The 18,576-nt window shown below is 41.6% G+C and overlaps 1 protein-coding gene across 2 annotated transcripts in view; it reads left to right on the top strand.

Moving 5' to 3' along the window:
• chrm2a (cholinergic receptor, muscarinic 2a) overlaps positions 1–18,576 on the top strand; it is a 54,599-nt gene that overhangs the window by 35,897 nt on the left and 126 nt on the right. For both annotated transcript variants that reach the window (XM_057323652.1, XM_057323651.1), the window contains exon 2: positions 12,152–18,576. This exon is cut by the window's right edge and continues 126 nt beyond it. In XM_057323652.1, the coding sequence (XP_057179635.1) occupies positions 12,206–13,666 (1,461 nt within the window). In that variant the 5' untranslated portion in view covers positions 12,152–12,205 and the 3' untranslated portion in view covers positions 13,667–18,576. The remainder of the gene's footprint in view (positions 1–12,151) is intronic.

Genomic DNA, 18,576 nt, shown 5'->3' with positions numbered 1-18,576 from the left:
CACGCTCTCCAAGATCTCAAAACTCCAGATTTTTGATAACACCTAGAATAACTAGAGTAAATCCACCAAAGGGGGCGGAGCTTTCTCATACGTAGCACCTAAATTCTGGAATAGCCTTCCCGATACTATTCGAGGGTCAGACACACTCTCCCAATTTAAATCTAAATTAAAGACACATCTTTTCAGCCAAGCATTCACTTAATGCAAAATATGCTAAATAAACCACCGGGGGACTGCATTTATTAGATATTATTTACTAGAATAATCTTGCTTGTTCTATAAACACCATGCACTGTGCTGTGTTTAACCTTTTTTGTGTTTTTCTTATTTTCTCCTGTAAAGCTGCTTTGGAAAAATGCACATTGTGAAAAGCGCTATATAAATAAAATTGAATTGAATCTTTTTTGTTTACATGAATTATGGTGGCTTTAGGCATGTTATGACATCATCATGTCATCATCTGAATTATTCAAAATTCTATAGTATTAATGTTTTTATTTGCATTTTGTTAGTAACGCGAGTACAGTGTTGGGAGTAACGCATTACAAAAGTAACGATATTACAGTAATATATTAGTTTTAGCTGTAACGCAGTAATATAAAGCATTACTAATAAAATTTGGGTAATAATATACCCGTTACAATTTCAGTAACGCGTGTTACAACAACATATTTTCCCACTGAAATTCTTTTTTTATAATTTACAAACATTCCATTCCCAGAAAAAACTAATCTGTGATTAAAATACTATGATTGTAATACTATTTCCACGTCACATTGATGCACATTGTTTGCCTTGATACGGGATGTCCGCCTAAGTATTGTCAAACTAGTGTTAGTTTCGCATATAGTTTGTTATTTTTCAATGTTGTGGTAGTCTAGGGATATTATCTGAAACAGACATTGACAGTCGAATCCTAAAGTATAAATTCCTGCATTGTTTTTAGGCATTGTAGACAGACATACGGTTGTGGCCTACAGGTATGTGCCGATTGGTTGATGAGGTATTTGTCCCGCCCCTCCTGCGCTGTGATTGGATGGCCGAGTAAAAAGTGACATTGATGAGCACAATCATTATGCATTAACACATCGCCCTCCACTGAATGTACAATGAGCAGCAATAAACTATACTTTAGCATTTTGAATGCATACTCTGCTGAAAAAGCAATAGAAACCATCAAATACATTTTACTGGATTTAATGGTTATGATGGGGATTTTATTGGTTGTAATGGAAACAAAAGTCTCTAATGGTATGTGTTGGGTTCTGTTGACGTGGCCATTAAGTCATACTCAAATAATGTCAAAAACACACTACAAAAAAGGTATTTAATAAACCTAATAGTTTCCAATGGAGTTATAATGGAAACCATTAGAATTTCTGTGGTGGTTTTTTTCAGCAGGGTATTCATACTTTTGTGATTATTTTAATAAAGTAACTCAAAAGTAATGCAAAAGTAGTGTAACGCATTACAATTCAAAGACAGTAATACTGTAATATAACTACTTACTTTTAAATGACAGTAACTAGTAATATATAATTTATTACATTTTGGAGGCAACTTGCCCAACCCTGCTCGAGTACGATAGTTTTTATTCATAGTGTTAAATTTACACACACACACATCAAAATGACTGCCTTGACATTTTTAGACATTTAAAATGACCCTGAATATCCCTTTAAGACTATATGCCACACAAAGCAGAGGTGAAGGAAACAGCAAAGTTCAATAACGCCGCACTCTCCGGCGCGTTTCTGTTCTTCTGCCAACTGGGATGCTGGAAATTATGCAAATGAGAGGATGTGCAAATGTGATGTATTTAATATACAGTATGCATAATTGATGAGAGCAGAGGAGAGAGAGGCACCGGCGGGTGAGGGGAGGATAATTGAGGTACGGTTTGTGAACAGCCGAGAACTTCTTTGTACGGCATTTGATGAACAAAAAGATTTTCAAGGCTGATTTTCATACGCGGGGAATATGGATGGAGACGAACGCATTAAGAGGGATCCCGAGAGCCAGTCGGCAGCGCAAAGAGCTACGGCAGCCTATTCATTCATTACGGCCGACTCATTACAGACCTGCCCGCTCACATTTACGCTCGGCCGTGTCTGACACGGGCACCATGCGAAAGGTTAAGACACTCGAAATGTGACGTGTCTTGAAAGCGTGTGCGAGATGAGCGGGAAAAGGTATCGGGTTAAAAGCGGATCAAGTGTGTGCTGTTATGACGGCTGCGGGTCGTGCATACAATGATGGGCTCAAAACTCCATTCCAGAGATTAACCGTCATCAGACTCGGCTGATCCTCGGCTCTCAGACCGATTCGCCGTGGATGTCGTCGGCTGGATGTGACATTTTGTCCAGACAAAAGCACCTGCGAGATACATTATATGAGCAACTGAGCCCATTTCTGGGGGACACTCTGTAGTAGATAATATACAAGCTGGTAAATGAAAAGTTGCAGGTTCAAGCCCACAAGGGGAAAAAAACATAGCCCTCGTTTGATCCAGGCCAATAAAATTACTTTGGTGTTATGACACACCTCTCTGGCAAGTGTGTGATCTGGCACATAGGGCATATCTGTCTCTCATTTAAAAATAACAAGTGTAAACGCACCCTTTGGAATCCCCGTTTCAGATGTGTCTTCTGTGCAGGAAGGATTATAAAATCGTGACCATGACACTGCCATGAGCAATGGTGACAGATGAATTACCACTTTTCCAGTGGAAATCATAAAACCCATTTAGCACTGGATCCGTCCGACTCTACGGTGCATCACGTGTTTACACCATCAGATGAGAGATATGGAGAAACACTAAAACAGAGAGAAAGAGAATAAGAGGTCAGAGAAAATAATGAACAGGAACAACTCCAGAAAGCAAACGCTTTATCTCTTTCTGCTTTTCTCTTTCCCATTTTCTCTATCGCTCCCAATCTTAATGAGTACTACGGTACTCCATCCTACAGCGACGCACACACTGTAAGACTCGAGACGAGACACAGAAAACACAACTAAGCAACCGCACGAATGACTAGACAACTCCCCACACACACACACACACACACACACACACTTACGCTCGACGCTCTTTCTCAAGGACATCGTTTAAAGCAGCATTTTCTTCCTGTAGCGTTTCTCTTCTTCCCTTGGCCCGTCGCTGTGTGAAGAACTGATGCCTTCATGTGGCTCTCTGTGAAGAATGAAAGACCGTGAATGCGGCCTGTCGGAAATAAAAATCACACATGAAGTCTCTTTAATGTCTCAATTTCTCCAAAAGAGCAGTGAGAGAGCGAACAGAGTCAACATGAAATGAATGCTCACTCTTTCCATACACATTACAGGTTACTGCATGATTCATCTGTGCACATTTTTGTCGTTATCATCTTATAATTTGGTCACGCTCTGAAAAGACATCGTCTGACATCACCGAAACACCACACAGAGACGCTTTACCATCCAATCAATTCCCCATGAATTTAATCAAGTCTCGCCCTCCGAGCTTTTACGACGGACTACAAAGACTCTGTATCGCTAATCTGGTGCTGTGCATGTATCTGTAGTCTAGACGGTAAAGCACTGCGGTGAATTTCAAACACACAGATGTGTTCAGAGTCGACCCACAACACCACACCTCTGACCCTCTCTAACACGCAGAATATTCATCATCGGACGCTGACAGAACCACATTCTGACAACAAGTCCAAACGCCCGCTTTCTTGAATGCAATTTAAGTGTGTAGTGTTCCTAGCATCGCCACAAGGGACAATACAGCGGGCACTGGAGTAAACAGTCTTTGTTTTCTCTTAAACAACTGTCATAGCAGAGCAGGAGTTTGAAGGGAGTGGTGTTGTTTAAGCATTAGCATATGTGCATACAGTATGTCTCCGGTCTAACAATCTGTTCACATACTGGACGGACTAATGGGACTGTTATTTAAAGTTGCCCGAGTGTTCACAGAACTTGCTAATGAGTTGCTGAAGTTTATAGATTGAGAGCGTAATATATTAATGAAGTGAAACAGATCCTGTTTCCCATTTCAGAGTGGATGCTATATCACAGGTTGTGGCTATTAGACCCTGCGGACACACACACGCGCACGCACGCACGGGTCTGGCCTCATTGAGATGCATTATGTGCAGTCTGGCAGCAACAGGAAAACCCAACACTAAACAGCTCGCTGTCGGGTCGTAATAACCGATACTGAAACATTACTCGTGAGACACACACACTCCTGATAACATGCACAAACTTCTCACACGCTTTATAATGTCGAGATTACGACAGCAGGCCGGATCTACATGATAAAACGAGTTCCTCGCCAACATTGTGATGAAACGTGTCGTTACAAAGAGGAAGGCCATTATCTGGAAAATTACAGCAGAGCGGCATCCAACCTCATCGAATAACCCGACAACAACTCCACGCGCAAATGTCTTTTGCCAAGAGGCATTTGAAAGTCTTTTAACAAAACAACATTATATACGCGAGTTGTAAATGTGTAAATAAAAGCGGTAAAACGGAAAGAGCTGTATTTTCCAGGTGGTTGCGGCGAAACGCTCGTGTTTCGGGAGGTATTACAAGATCAGGAAAGCAGTGATTTTAAAGCTCCAGACAAAATTGCTAAACTATTCATGTCTCCAAATCCCTCTAATGGCTCTTCTGACAACAACAAGAAGCAATTCTTACAAGCTTTTGTGTGGATAGATGTGCAGATACACGCACTCGTATAATTGTGAGTATCTGTTCGCCGAATACAATGACAATGCAGTCTTGTGCATGGCGTGTGGATTTGTTAAGCACTGTGACCAGGGTCAAACTTTACAGGCATACACAGAACAACAAAAACAAAGCACACATGAGCCAACATGGAAAACACAAACTAAATCCGTACACACATTACAAATGAATGGCAGGGGAAAATGTACTGTAATTGTAAACCCCTTTAATTAAGGATTGACTAATAATGAGAGTAAATGTGTCCTCTCATGTGTACGTGCATGTGTGTTAATACAGCATCAGATGTACTGAGTAGATATTCAGGCTGCCAGATGTTGCCACTACAGTATGTTTGTGTGTCCATAATGGGTTCATTTGGGGGCACTTTCAGCGTCCGCAGTGTCCCGCTGCGCACCATTTCCATCTGCCAATACTCACAGCTGAGACCTCACACACACCACAGACCGGTGCTGCCTTAACCTGTCCAAAAAACATAACCCACACTCATATACACCAACAGCGCGAGGCCTGAAACAAGCTCTATGAGAGCGTCTGAACACAAATGAATGCGAGTACCTTTGCTGCATTAGGCATACAACCGGGGTTATCACGAACAGTCTTCCTCCACACTCTGTTCCCTCCTCAAGATAAACACAAACAGTTAGTTAAACTGTCTACATGAATACTACATCTGATTTATTAGCACAGACGTCTGAAGGAAAGTCTATCGTCCCCTGGAGTACTGAAGTTTCCTCACACAGGACAGCAAGTCTAATACACTTTTAGGTTCGTGACAGAATGAAAGCGGTCCACAGTCGAGAGGCCTGACGGAGAGCCGCTCAGTCCTGTGAATGTCTTCAGGAGTTTGTTTATAAGTGCGCTGCCATACGTGAAACGTCGAGACTGACGGCGACAGATGGGAAAGAAACACAAACACCACTGCTGTCTGTCAAGAACAATCAGATCGCCGTCTGTGTGTACAAACACAGAATATTTGCTAGAAATACTCATATTCAGACAGTGTTAACATAAATTTGCCTAAGTGGAATCATCTCATTTTCTTTGTCAGCTTTTGTTTGAGTTTAAAGCCTCTCACCTCAGTTTGTCATTAACCTTTCAGTCTTCCCGACACACCTGCACACACAAACAAACACCTGCCATACGCACACACAACATTGAATCACATATCTCTAACAGGGTGGAAAAATATCTCTCTGCACTTTTACCTTCTCAGATGTTTCTCCGGACACAAACACCCCATGTTCTGACCCTAAACACACCTCAGATGCACCACACCGTAAACAACTGCACAGGAAAGAAGATCATTAAAATCTCATTGAGGAGTCACTCATCCATTCAGATTGAAATCTCATCAGTGACTGCTGCGGGACGGCCGCTGACTTGACATTCGGTCAACCGAGCAAAGACGTCAGTCCTGTCCTCACCAAGACAGTAAATCCACATTAATGTTAATAATAACAACAGGGCCAGAAAACATGGCTTTTCTGGCTAAAGCCAGAAAATCTATACAACATCAAATGCAAACGCTTGTTCGATGCATTACCTTGAAACGTCTGTGCCGTTAAACTGGATGTGTTATTATTCAGGCTGCTACAGTAGTTGTCTCATAAGAGAGAAGAGAAGACAGTTCACACTAATGCCCACTATAGCACCCCTGCGGAAACAGTGAGAATGCAATGTGTGTTTCATCAAATAAACACACAGTACCCTGCCTAAACTCCATCAACACTTTAACAAAAGCTCATTTAATAACTTTAAGGTATTAAACTATTGGCAAAGGCTTGTGTTCTTGCTTAAAGCAATATAATTAGCTCAGTGTCTTAGAAATGGCTCCATTCCAGAACGTTTCAGTGCAAACAAACACTGATGTTCCATCTTCTATCACACACAGATTACGAAGCCTTTGCTCCGAGTCTTGATGTAAATATGGACGGTTGGTCAGCAGCGGCTGCGCTGGAGTGGCTTCTCCTGGAACAGAGAAAGAAAACAGTAAGCAAGGATAAAAAAGGGGCAATAGAACAGGGTAGAAGTTGGAGATCAGTCCTTGGAGCTTCCCATAGGGTCAAGGCAATTTTCAGCTCTACTGAGCCAGTTCCACAACGGCTGAGTCCAAAAGCCTGACGAAATTTATTCAGAACGCCAAACTCTATTCTGTCATTCAACATATTGCTTCAGCCAGCCTCAAATATGGACCTCAGATCAGAGAATGCCATTAGAAAGAGGCAGGGGAATATGAACGCCGCATCAGGCAGAATAATTCTGAGGGCAGTCTGTCATTATAATACAACAGGCCTCTTAAGAGCCGAATATACAGATGATTAATGAATCCGGCGGATTGCATTATACCTGATTAGTCAAGCAGGTCTGAGCTTTTATGACTCTAAATAAAGAATATGACGCACATAAAAACAAGCTGAAGTGCAGTGACTCAAGTGCTTAGAGGTCGATATTAAAAAAGGCACTTCTTTCAAGTTTTGAAGGCAGACGAAAAGACGTCTTCTGAGATGTGATGTGTATGACAAAGTAGCTCTGGAACCTTATGCTACCTTCTGAGATGACTTGTTTTGGCCGAACTCAAAAGGCAGTGTCGCATGTATCCTTTGCAGAGAAGCCGATCCCAGGAAGCATCGGGGCAAACGTCCATGTCAAGACTGATAAAACAAAATACATTTTATTTAATGCTGAAATCAATTAATAAAAATACTATTTTATGGCTCGTCCACACCGGGACGATAATCAAGCGCGTTTAACGCCTCCTAACTAAACAAAGGGCGCAAATGTGAGTGTGCACACAGACGCACAAAACGGTGTATCCTTCGTTGCTAGAGATAACCCACAATTCTTTGCGTCGGCCAACGTCTGTTATTTGAATAAACGGCAGCAGCTGCACATTCAATCAAATATGTGGTGTTTAAAAGTTAACAGTTTACCATTTGTATCACTTTTTTTTTATCTTGGCAGGCATATGTAGTAATTAGGTTTACAAGCGTTTAGTGATTTGTTTTACTTTTTAAAACAGTAAGGCAAAAAAATATATATTTGGCATTGGGTAGAAAGTAACCAACTTTTTACCTCTTAAAATCATGTAGAAATAATTTTAATTAATGTGACAGGTGTGCGAGTGCAACGTGTTGTCATAGCAACTTGGTACTTCCTGTTTCCTTTTCTGCCAGTATGTCCTACTAAGGACGTCTCATTTAATTCTAACTTGAGGATTCTCCATATACCGCATCCTTTAGAGCAGTGGTCACCAATCCTGTTCCTGGAGATCGACCGTCCTGCAGACTGCAGCTCCAACCCTGCTTCAGCACACCTGTCTGCAATTATCAAGCAAACCTGAACACATTGATTAGATAGTTCAGGTGTGTTTGATTGGGGTTAAAGCTGAAATCTTCAGGACGGTCGATCTCCAGGAGCAGGGTTGGTGACCACTGCTTCAGAGGGTGAGACCTCCAGAGGACACAAGGACGCAGCCTTACGAAATGAGACAAAGCTATTGATGAAAAGGAAGCAAGATGAATTCTTCTGTGTGACAAGCAAATGTCAAAAGCATAAAGTTGCGCAGCGCCACCTTGTGTACTGGGGTATTTCAGTTTTTCATTAAGCGCCATCTATGTCAGGGAGTGAATTTGCACGTTCACTTGGCTCATCATGAGCGCATGCGATTATCGCCCCGGTGTGTACAAGCCTTCATGCTTAAACATTTTCTAATCAAAAACTAAACATGCAAAGTCAACTACTGCATATTTATGCTTATTATAATATATATTAAGATATTATTTATGTATATTCTAAGTATTGCACTATTATATTAACTGGACGCAGTGAATGGCAAGGCAGCTCACTGGGTTTCAAAACAGAACTAATAATGATGTTCATCTGAATGTATTGAGCGTGCAGATAGCCTGCGACCGGCAGGTTACACACTTCTCCCCGCAGACCCAGCGCGCTCTGTCGGCATTGTTGCTGTTCGCCTCTTCTTAAAACACAGATTGCTGGACATGAGCATTTTTACAGGGATTAGTTTGGCTTAGTGCCGTGGCTAATGCCATGATTAGGGCTTTCTGGCACTGGAGATAAGTGAATTTTCTCTGGTTATTCAGAGGCTGCTCTGGAGGGAAAGTAGCAAATAATGCAGCGTTTTAATGGAGAAAAACAGAGCGAACTGTCACTCGGCAAGACTGATAACCTCTTCCCTCTAATCACCATTACCGGACCCATATCTATTCACATACACCAAAAGAGAAAGGGAGAGAGAGAGCCTGGCATTAGGTTAATTTTGCCCGCAAGCGCTGGAATGGGAACAGGTCCTCTGCTCTAATCCTGGTTTTTCATTCAAAGACGAAAGGCACGACTGAGCCAACAGTGGAATATTAAACTCACATTCCCAATGTGTTGCTTTTCCTTACATCTTCAATACAAACGATCAGAGCAAAAGACGGTTAAAGAACAACCTCCAAATCTATACGACATTAGTGTGAGTACTACTGTATATACACATATAGGAGTATACAGTCGTGGCCAAAAGTTTTGAGAATGACACAAATATAATTTTCACTAAGTCTACTGCTTCAGTGATTTTTATATGTTTTTGTCAGATGTTACTATGGTACACTGGAGAGCCAAGTATAATTACAAGCATTTCATAAGTGTGAAAGGCTTTTATTGACAATTACATTAAGTTTACGAAAAGACTCAATATTTGCAGTGTTGACCCTTCTTTTTCAAGACCTCTGCAATTCACCCGGGCATGCTGTCAATCAACTTCTGTTCATGGCCACATCCTCACCGATGGCAGCCCATTCTTGCATAATCAATGCTTGGAGTTTGCCAGAATTTGTAGGTTTTTGTTTTGCTTGAGGATTGAGTTTCCTGGCCATGGACCCAAAATGTTGATGTTTTGGTCCCCGAGCCACTTAGTTATTACTTTTGCCTTATGGCAAGGTGCTCCATCATGCTGGAAAAGGCATTGTTCATCACCAAACTGTTCTTGGATGGTTGGGAGAAGTTGCTCTCTGAGGATGTTTTTGTACCAATCTTTATTCATGGCTTTGTTCTTAGGCAAAATTGTGAGTGAGCCCACTCCCTTGGCTGAGAAGCAACCCCACACATGAATGGTCTCAGGATGCTTAACTGTTGGCATGACACTGGACTTATTGTAGCACTCACCTTTTCTTCTCCGGACAATCTTTTTTCCGGATGCCCCAAACAATTGGAAATGGGATTCATCAGAGAAAATGACTTTACCCCAGTCCTCAGCAGTCCAATCCCTGTACCTTTTGCAGAATATCAGTCTCTCCCTGATGTTTTTCCTAGAGAGAAGTGGCTTCTTTGCTGCCCATCTTGACACCAGGCCATCCTCAAAAAGACTTCGCCTCACTGTGCATGCAAATGCACTCACACCTGCCTGCTGCCATTCCTGAGCAAGCTCTGCACTGGTGGTGCCCTGATCTCGCAGCTGAATCTACTGTAGAAGACGATCCTGGCGCTTGCTGGACTTTCTTGGGCGCCCTGAAACCTTCTTCACAACATTTGAACCTCTCTCCTTGAAGTTTCTGATGATCCGATAAATGGTTGATGTAGGTGCAATCTTACTAGCAGCAATAGCCTTGCTTGTGAATCCCTTTTCGTGCAACGCAATGATGACTGCACGTGTTTCCATGCAGGTAACCATGGTTAACAGAGGAAGAACGATGATTTCCAGCACCACCCTCCTTTTAAAGCTTCCAGTCTGTTATTCTAATTCAATCAGCATTACAGAGTGATCTCCAGCCTTGTCCTCGTCAACACTCTCACCTGTGTTAACCAGAGAATCACTGACATGATGTCAGCTGGTCTTTTTGTGGCAGTGTTGAAATGGAATGTACATGTTTTTTTGGACTAAGTTCATTTTCATGGCAAAGAGGTACTTATATAATAAAATTTAATTCATCTGATCACTCTTCATAACATTCTGGAGTATACAATTCGCCATCATAAAAACTGAGGCAGCAGACTTTGTGAAAATTAATATTTGTGTCATTCTAAAAACTTTTGGCCACAACTTTACTGTACACATATATAGTTTTTACAGGCTAGTGGCATTAAAGAGCATTTGGGCTCACTTCAAGAAACTATTTATATTTTGTGACATCATTTTTGAGAATAATGTTTTTTTTTTTACAAATTATGTAATTTGTCTAGACACATTTACAGAAAAGATAATAGCGAGAGCAAATTGTGCTTAACACTCATTAAGATAAATTCTCTTGATGGTAAAATAAAACGTCTTAATTACTTTAAACAAAAAATCACATTAATTTGTCTATTTAAAATCTTCACTGTAAAAAACATAACCCTGTAGCAATACACTAATTTATAAATTATAAACATTTTATTTATGTATAAACAAAGTTTATTATAAAAAAGTGGATTAAGGAAGCTTCATATTGAGTCTACATAAAACAAAACATGATATAATCTAGAGAGACAGAGAGACAGAGAGAGAGAGGTGCTGTACAGTAACAGACACCGCGTGTACTTCAGATTAGTGCTTGACTCTTTGAAGTTCAAGCGGTGCCTAAAATGCCCTTCCACTTCATTTAAACCATTTCATAATTCACATTAGTTGAACTGTAAACTCTTTACATTTTAATGACTGAAAATCGCTCTGAAACAAGACGTGTCGTGTTTTATTACAAATCTTAAAATCACGAGATGAAAACACCTGATTTGTAACGTTAGGTTTTCATTAAACCGACACATTTCTTACAATCTAAAAGCAGTGAAACTTCTGACAGAAAAATCACACGGGATTAAATGGAAAATAAAAGATGAAATAAAGATATTTTCAGGTGATTTTTAAAGTTTTCCACTCACGTGAACGCCGACACATTTGACACTTTATATGTCGTTACCACATCACCACTTCCTGTTAATAAATTAACGTCTTGTAGATTTTCTCATCGGGATAATGTTTATTCTTGTGTCAGCCAAGTTTATTCTGCAAATAAATAAGGATTATTTCTTAATCATTACTATTTGGGTAAATTCGCGTTTGTCTCTCACTCTTTCCGCGGTTTCTACTCAGATCCACTGCGCGCATGCGCTCTCTGTCGCCATGAAAAAATAATACTTTATTTTTATACAAATCTGATATTTATTATTTGTATTTTAGTAGCAATTAAATAAAATAAAGACAAAAGAAACGTTCTGTAATAACACACAAACAGTTTTGAATAAACAAATGAAAATTTGGTGTAGTAATGTTTTTGGGCAGACTGGTTTCACTACAAATATAATGGTTAAACTATGGTTACAAAACCATGGTTAATGTATGGTTTGTGGTTTTTTTTGTATTAATAATTGTTGATGCAGTCTTCTTTATTTTGATCAAATATTAAGCCAATGCTTGTTTTTCTTTTTCATGCAGGTGTGTGAATTCATAACTCCTGCCTGTAGTGAACTGAGCAGCTGAACGGACACCATGGACACAATTAACTTCACCTTCTGGAACGCCTCCGAGGGCAATGAGACGGAGGAGACGGTGGTGGACGAGAGCCCGTATAAGACAGTGGAGGTGGTGTTTATTGTACTCGTGGCCGGATCACTCAGTCTGGTAACCGTGATCGGGAACATTTTGGTCATGCTCTCCATTAAAGTGAACAGGAGCCTGCAGACCGTCAACAACTATTTTCTGTTCAGTCTGGCCTGTGCTGACCTCATCATCGGCCTGTGCTCTATGAACTTATATACGGTCTACATTGTGATTGGATACTGGCCCCTCGGGCCGGTTGTGTGTGATCTGTGGTTAGCACTGGATTATGTGGTGAGCAACGCTTCGGTCATGAACCTTCTGATCATCAGCTTCGACCGCTACTTTTGTGTCACCAAGCCGCTCAGCTACCCAGTAAAGAGGACAACCAAGATGGCGGGGATGATGATCGCGGCCGCCTGGGTGTTGTCCTTCATCCTCTGGGCTCCGGCCATCCTGTTCTGGCAGTTTATCGTTGGCGGGCGTACGGTGCCGGAGAAAGAGTGCTACATCCAGTTCTTCTCCAACGCGGCGGTTACGTTCGGCACGGCTATAGCCGCTTTCTACTTGCCAGTCATCATCATGATGGTGCTGTACTGGCAGATCTCCCGGGCCAGTAAGAGCCGCGTGAAGAAAGACAACCGCAAGCCGTCGGGCGGCAACCTGGAGGTAGCGTCGCCGAGCCAGACGCGCGAAAACACTGCCAACAAACCCACCAACAACAACGTGACGGCCGAAGAAGCCGAGCGAGGTCAGACCCAGGTCACGGACGACGCGGCCAACCAGCACGATGCCAAACTTCAGAACGGCAAAGCGTCGTCAACGGACGAAGAAGTGAGAGGCAACTGCGTCCCCGCCGAGGAGAAAGAAAGCTCCAACGACTCCACCTCTGGCAGCGGCGCCGTAACGAATCAGAAAGACGAAGCGGCGCCATCCGCTGCCAACGACGCTCCTGCCAGGCGTCGAGCCAAATCCGGAGGATCCAAACTCACTTGCATCAAGATCATCACCAAATCACCCAAAGGAGATTGTTACGCTTCCTCGAATGCCACGGTGGAGATCGTTCCGGCCGCTGAGAGGCAGAACCACGTGGCGAGGAAGATCGTGAAGATGACCAAGCAGCCGCCCAAGAAGAAGAAAGCGCCGTCCTCTCGGGAGAAAAAGGTGACGCGCACCATCATGGCCATCCTGGTGGCGTTCGTGGCTACCTGGACGCCCTACAACGTGATGGTGCTCATAAACACCTTCTGCTCCAGCTGTATTCCCAACACGGTGTGGACCATCGGATACTGGCTCTGTTACATCAACAGCACCATCAACCCCGCCTGCTACGCCCTGTGTAACATCACCTTCAAAAAAACATTCAAACAACTGCTGCTCTGCCAGTATAAGAACATACGCTCCACCCGATGAGCGGTCCGCACGTGTGTGTGTCAGAGTAAAGTCTCATGAAACGACTGGAAGTCTGTATATATCCGACCTGTGCTTCATTTACATAAAGCTGAACTCTGTTTGTCACATCGCTGGTAGAACTTGCCAGCGCTCATTAAAAACGAGTGACTTCCAAATTGCTGTTAGTGTGAACGTCCATTAAGATTTCAGCAGTTCAAACAGAGAGATTGAAAGGGGTTCAGGTAATGAGACGGGCGCACACAGAATCATTCAAACAGTTTTTGGGAATCTCATTACGCTTTCCAATAAGACTGTATTGCTGTCAGCTCCACTGAACACGTTTTGCTCGGTTCAAATCCAGATTAACTTCGTCTGGGCCTGCCATGAGTGCGTGTGTGTGTTTATTGTTTTTGTTTTTATAGATAACATTGTTGTAGCACTTTACACACATAGATGTGATGCATGTCGCAAAAGAAGGACGAGAAGTGCTCATACATTTGATTCATGAAGAAAAAATGAACATGGTCAGATTAGAGTCTGTACTATTCAATAATAACACACAAATACGGGGACAACAGGGCTGACTGAAGATCCAAACCCAATGTGTTTGAGCTTCAGTATAAAATCACACATGTATATAAATGTACATATGTTAATCACGTACTGTAACGTTTGTTTGGCGTGCTGAATGATGTGCGTGCGTGTGTTATAAAGCTGGTTTAAAGTCAACAGGAACTCATTTTACTTCTGAAGCACAATATTCAACAAGAGACGCTGAACAAACTACAAACTAGATTTGATAAAAGACGGTTTAGAAATGTTATAATAACGAAGACAGTTTAGAAATGGTATAATAACATGCACAGACCATGCAGGAAGTTTTCTTAAGAAAGTAAACCGTCTCGAGTTTAAAGCGTCCATCAAACGGAGTGCGACAGGTATATGTGTGTGTGTGTGTGTGTTTGTCGTGTGTGTTACGTGTGCTCTCAGAGAGCAATAAGAGAGCTGGAGAGGCTCTCTGGTGTGGCCGTATGTTAAAGTGGATGAGCTGTGAGTGCTCCGGGGCTCCAGGGATGCAAATCTAAAGCTTTTAAAGTGAGCAGACGTGCAGGATAAAGAGGCTCTCTGCGACGCGCTCGCATTAGCATCCCGCTCACCTCTGCTTTGCATTTACACAAAACAGTTCACTCACGGCTGAGAGAAAGGAAAGAAGATACCAGCTACACACGGACAGGAGCTCACTCATTTACATCCAAAGCTAGTGGCCAAACTGTAAAAAACACTCTTAGGCCCGGTTTCACAGACAAGGCTTAAGGCTAGTCCCAGACTAAAATGAATGTGTGACCTGTTTTAACTGAATATAATTTGTCCAGAAATATCTTAAAATATATCAGTGCCATTGTTTTGTCTCGAGATGCACACCAGTAAAGTATCCTTCTAAAGCAGTTCTATAAAAGCGACATAAATATCTTAATTCAACTAAGGCATAGTCCTGGATTAAGCTAAACCGTGTCTGTGAAACCAAGCCTTAAAGTTCTTCCAGACTCATTGTAAATAACATGAGACGCTCGTTGCATGCGTGTGTTCGGCTGCCCACGTGACCTGATGATGCTCTGATCTCTGGGTTCATGATCTGCCTGCGGACGACCTGTTTGAAAGATTTGTGCGTATGTGTGTGAGTGTGTGTGATCGATTACCCCGGAAAGGGGTTTAAACTAAATCACAGGTTTCTGCCTTGTGAATTTAAAGGGCTAAAGCGTATAAGCTTTCTCATCTCATTATGAGACGTTGTGTCACCATCAGTTTTGATTCATTAAACCAGACGTACAGAATCCTGCCTGAAGCAGAGGATCATGGGATAAATCAATCAGTTGATCAGAGAAAGTGACAGTGATGCATGCTGAGGGAATGCTGTACATCTCCAGCTGGGAGATGATGCTTGATGTCTTGTTTGTGTTGAGCGTTGTTGGTTTGTGTGCGCTGCGCTCGTACTTTCCCCCTGTGATGACAGTCACTCTCAAACTGAGAGTGTTTCAAAATCTCTTTAAAACATTTTTTTTTTCGTCGTCATGCCATGTCAAACCTGTATCAGTTTTTCTTCTTTTGCAGAACACAAAAGAAGATGATTTGAAGAATGTTGGTAATCAAACAACACTGAACCCCATTGACTTCCATTGTATGAACAAAAAACCACTGAGACATTTCTCAAAATATCTTCTTTTGTGTTTCACTAAAAAAGGTTTTAAACCCCACTAGGGTAAATAAATGATGAAAGAATTCTCATTTATGGGTAACCCATCTCTTTCAAAGTAAACAATGGTTGATTTTTAATGGAGACTGGTTACCGTGGTAAATTGTACTGATAGTATACATATGCTGAGCTTTCTTTCTCCCACACACATATAATCTCTGTCAGTATTTTCATCTCATGATGTTTTGTTGTTTTCAGCTCTATGACCAAAGTGTTTATTGTAGAATGTAGAGCTGAGTCACACACACATCCGCCTCATTTTGTACCTGCCCACATGAGCACCACAGCGCCCTCTACAGACCTCACATGACAATGTCTTGCATGTCACAAACTGACATTGTCCATCTCTGACTGTTTACCATCGCTGTGTGTGTGCGTGTGATCTCTCTGTGCTGGAGGTCAGAGGTCGTGACAGATGCTTGCTGGTGTTGTGCTATAAACCGCATGCGGGACAGATAGTCCAGGTGTCAGATTGAGTGTTCAGACAGAGATCTGTGAGCTACACGCTCTCTCCTGTGACCCCATCTTTACATGGGCCGACACTCATCTAACACACTCTCTATGTTCTTCAGCAAGAGATAAACAGACGAGAGAGTGTGACGCTCAACAACATCATATTTACAACAGCACAGAGAGTCCAAAACCTCTGTGGGGAACACACACACACACACATACAGTATGTGATTTGCTGTGTGTGTTGTGATGTTCAGAGAGCTCAACACATCATCATCCTGCCATCATCATCATCAAGAGTAAACTGACAGCACAATTAATATAAAAGGGCTTGAATATATTGATCGGTTATTGATATTATTTAAACAGTATAGTTATTGTATTTATTAGTTATTGATTTTTATAAATATATAGAAGTTCACTGTTCTTGTGTTTTTTAGACAAAAAGTATCGAAAAAATGATTGATTATTTATTGTGTTTATGGTGCTTGTTGTGGGCAAGTTTAGATTTTAAGTGTAGCTGTAAATATTTTTTTCTTTAATAACTTTTTCCTTGGTAAACACAAAGAGATTAATAATATATGCTGTGTGTGTGTGTGTGTGTGTGTGTGTGCAGGTCACACATGTTGTGTGTGTGAAGTTTGCAGACTCATGACTCAGAGATCATGTAAATCAGCACATGCTCACAGGTCTTGATACGCACACACACACACACACACACACACACACACAAACAACTGACCGATGATGTGTATGTCTGTGCGTGTTTAACGGTCATCCCTGGAGTGTCTCAAGCCTCTCTCTCTCTCTCTCTCTCTCTCTCTCTCTCTCTCTCTGTGTGTGAGTTTAGACACACATAAACTCAAATGTAGCGTGTGATGGAGGTCATGAGGTCACACACGACCAACCAATGAACACTAAAGATGGATACAACAAAATACAATGAACTAAAACATATGAGCAGTCTTCATCAAATGACAGATGTGCTTTTGTACAGTTTTCTAGATCAGTATGTAAATATAAAACATCCATAAACCGGGAATTTGGGTCAGACGGGATTTTCAAAAGAACCAAGCCATACATGGACATTACAGCAGGACAGAAAGATGTGAAAGATGACTTTAAGGAACTTGTTGGTGGCCATAGCAACTAAAGCAGACTTCTTTACACGTTTGACTTTAAAGTTGTTTTTTTCTCTCATTTTTGGCTCATTAATGGTGACTTGACGACGACAGGGAGAAAATGTGCTTCGAGCCAGAAACAGACTCAACACAAGTATGCAAATACAGAGATGAACGCTCGAGCAGCCCAGTGAGGATGCTCAGCGTTCACTCTTGTGTTTTTGTGATGGTAACAATCTTCAGTCCTCAGGGGGGTGATGACGCTTCATTCACACGTCTTTGCAGATAACCAGGTTAGAATCAGAATCGACCTGACAGACAAAATACTTGTAAGGCAGTTTATAATATATGTGCCAAATGCAGCAATGTTGAGAATGCATCCTGTATCCCTCACAAATAACAAGTAGACTGAACTTAAGCAAAATTCAATTATATTTTAAGCATACTTTATTTACAGTAGTGAGTGTACTATTTCAATACTGTTTGGAACTAAAGTTTGGGACTATAATAATAATGTTTCATTTTGAGTATAAAAGAAGTATATAATAGAAGACTGGTAGTGAGGGATAAGACACAGATGTACAGTACTTGCGTAGTGTGTGCTTGGCCTGAATAGGCTGTTAACACAGCATGCATTCTTACGCGAAGATTTGTTGAAGCAGAACTGCTTTTATTTGATGCTCATGGATGCGAGACGTGTCACATCGGCCAAAGACATCCATCTGTACATATTATAAACCAACAGAAGAATGCGTTCTGTGTAAACAAGTGTCTGGACTCATATGTCAGGTGCTGGTTTTTATCTGTATACCAAAAATATCTGATTTCAGATTTTGGGTCACTCATGATGATGAGACACGGACTGGTGAAGCTGTATGTACAGATCTGAGCATGTGTATATAATATTGTTTATTTTTCATGGCTACATGCGTCACGTGCTTTCTATTCACTGTGAGTTGTGACCTTCACGCAGTAGATGCCGTGTGCTTTGTTATCATTTGTATTACAATATATCGTGGACATTCTATACGTGTAGCAAGATGACTTGTAAATACATATGTTTATTCATAAATCTCAATGTTCTTGATCTTTGTGAGGCCAATGAT

This window comes from Triplophysa rosa, linkage group LG24 (genome assembly GCF_024868665.1).
Source record: "Triplophysa rosa linkage group LG24, Trosa_1v2, whole genome shotgun sequence".
Lineage (NCBI taxonomy): Eukaryota > Metazoa > Chordata > Actinopteri > Cypriniformes > Nemacheilidae > Triplophysa > Triplophysa rosa.
The sequence above is the reverse complement of the archived record's forward strand: the minus strand, read 5'-3'. Positions and strand labels throughout refer to the sequence as shown.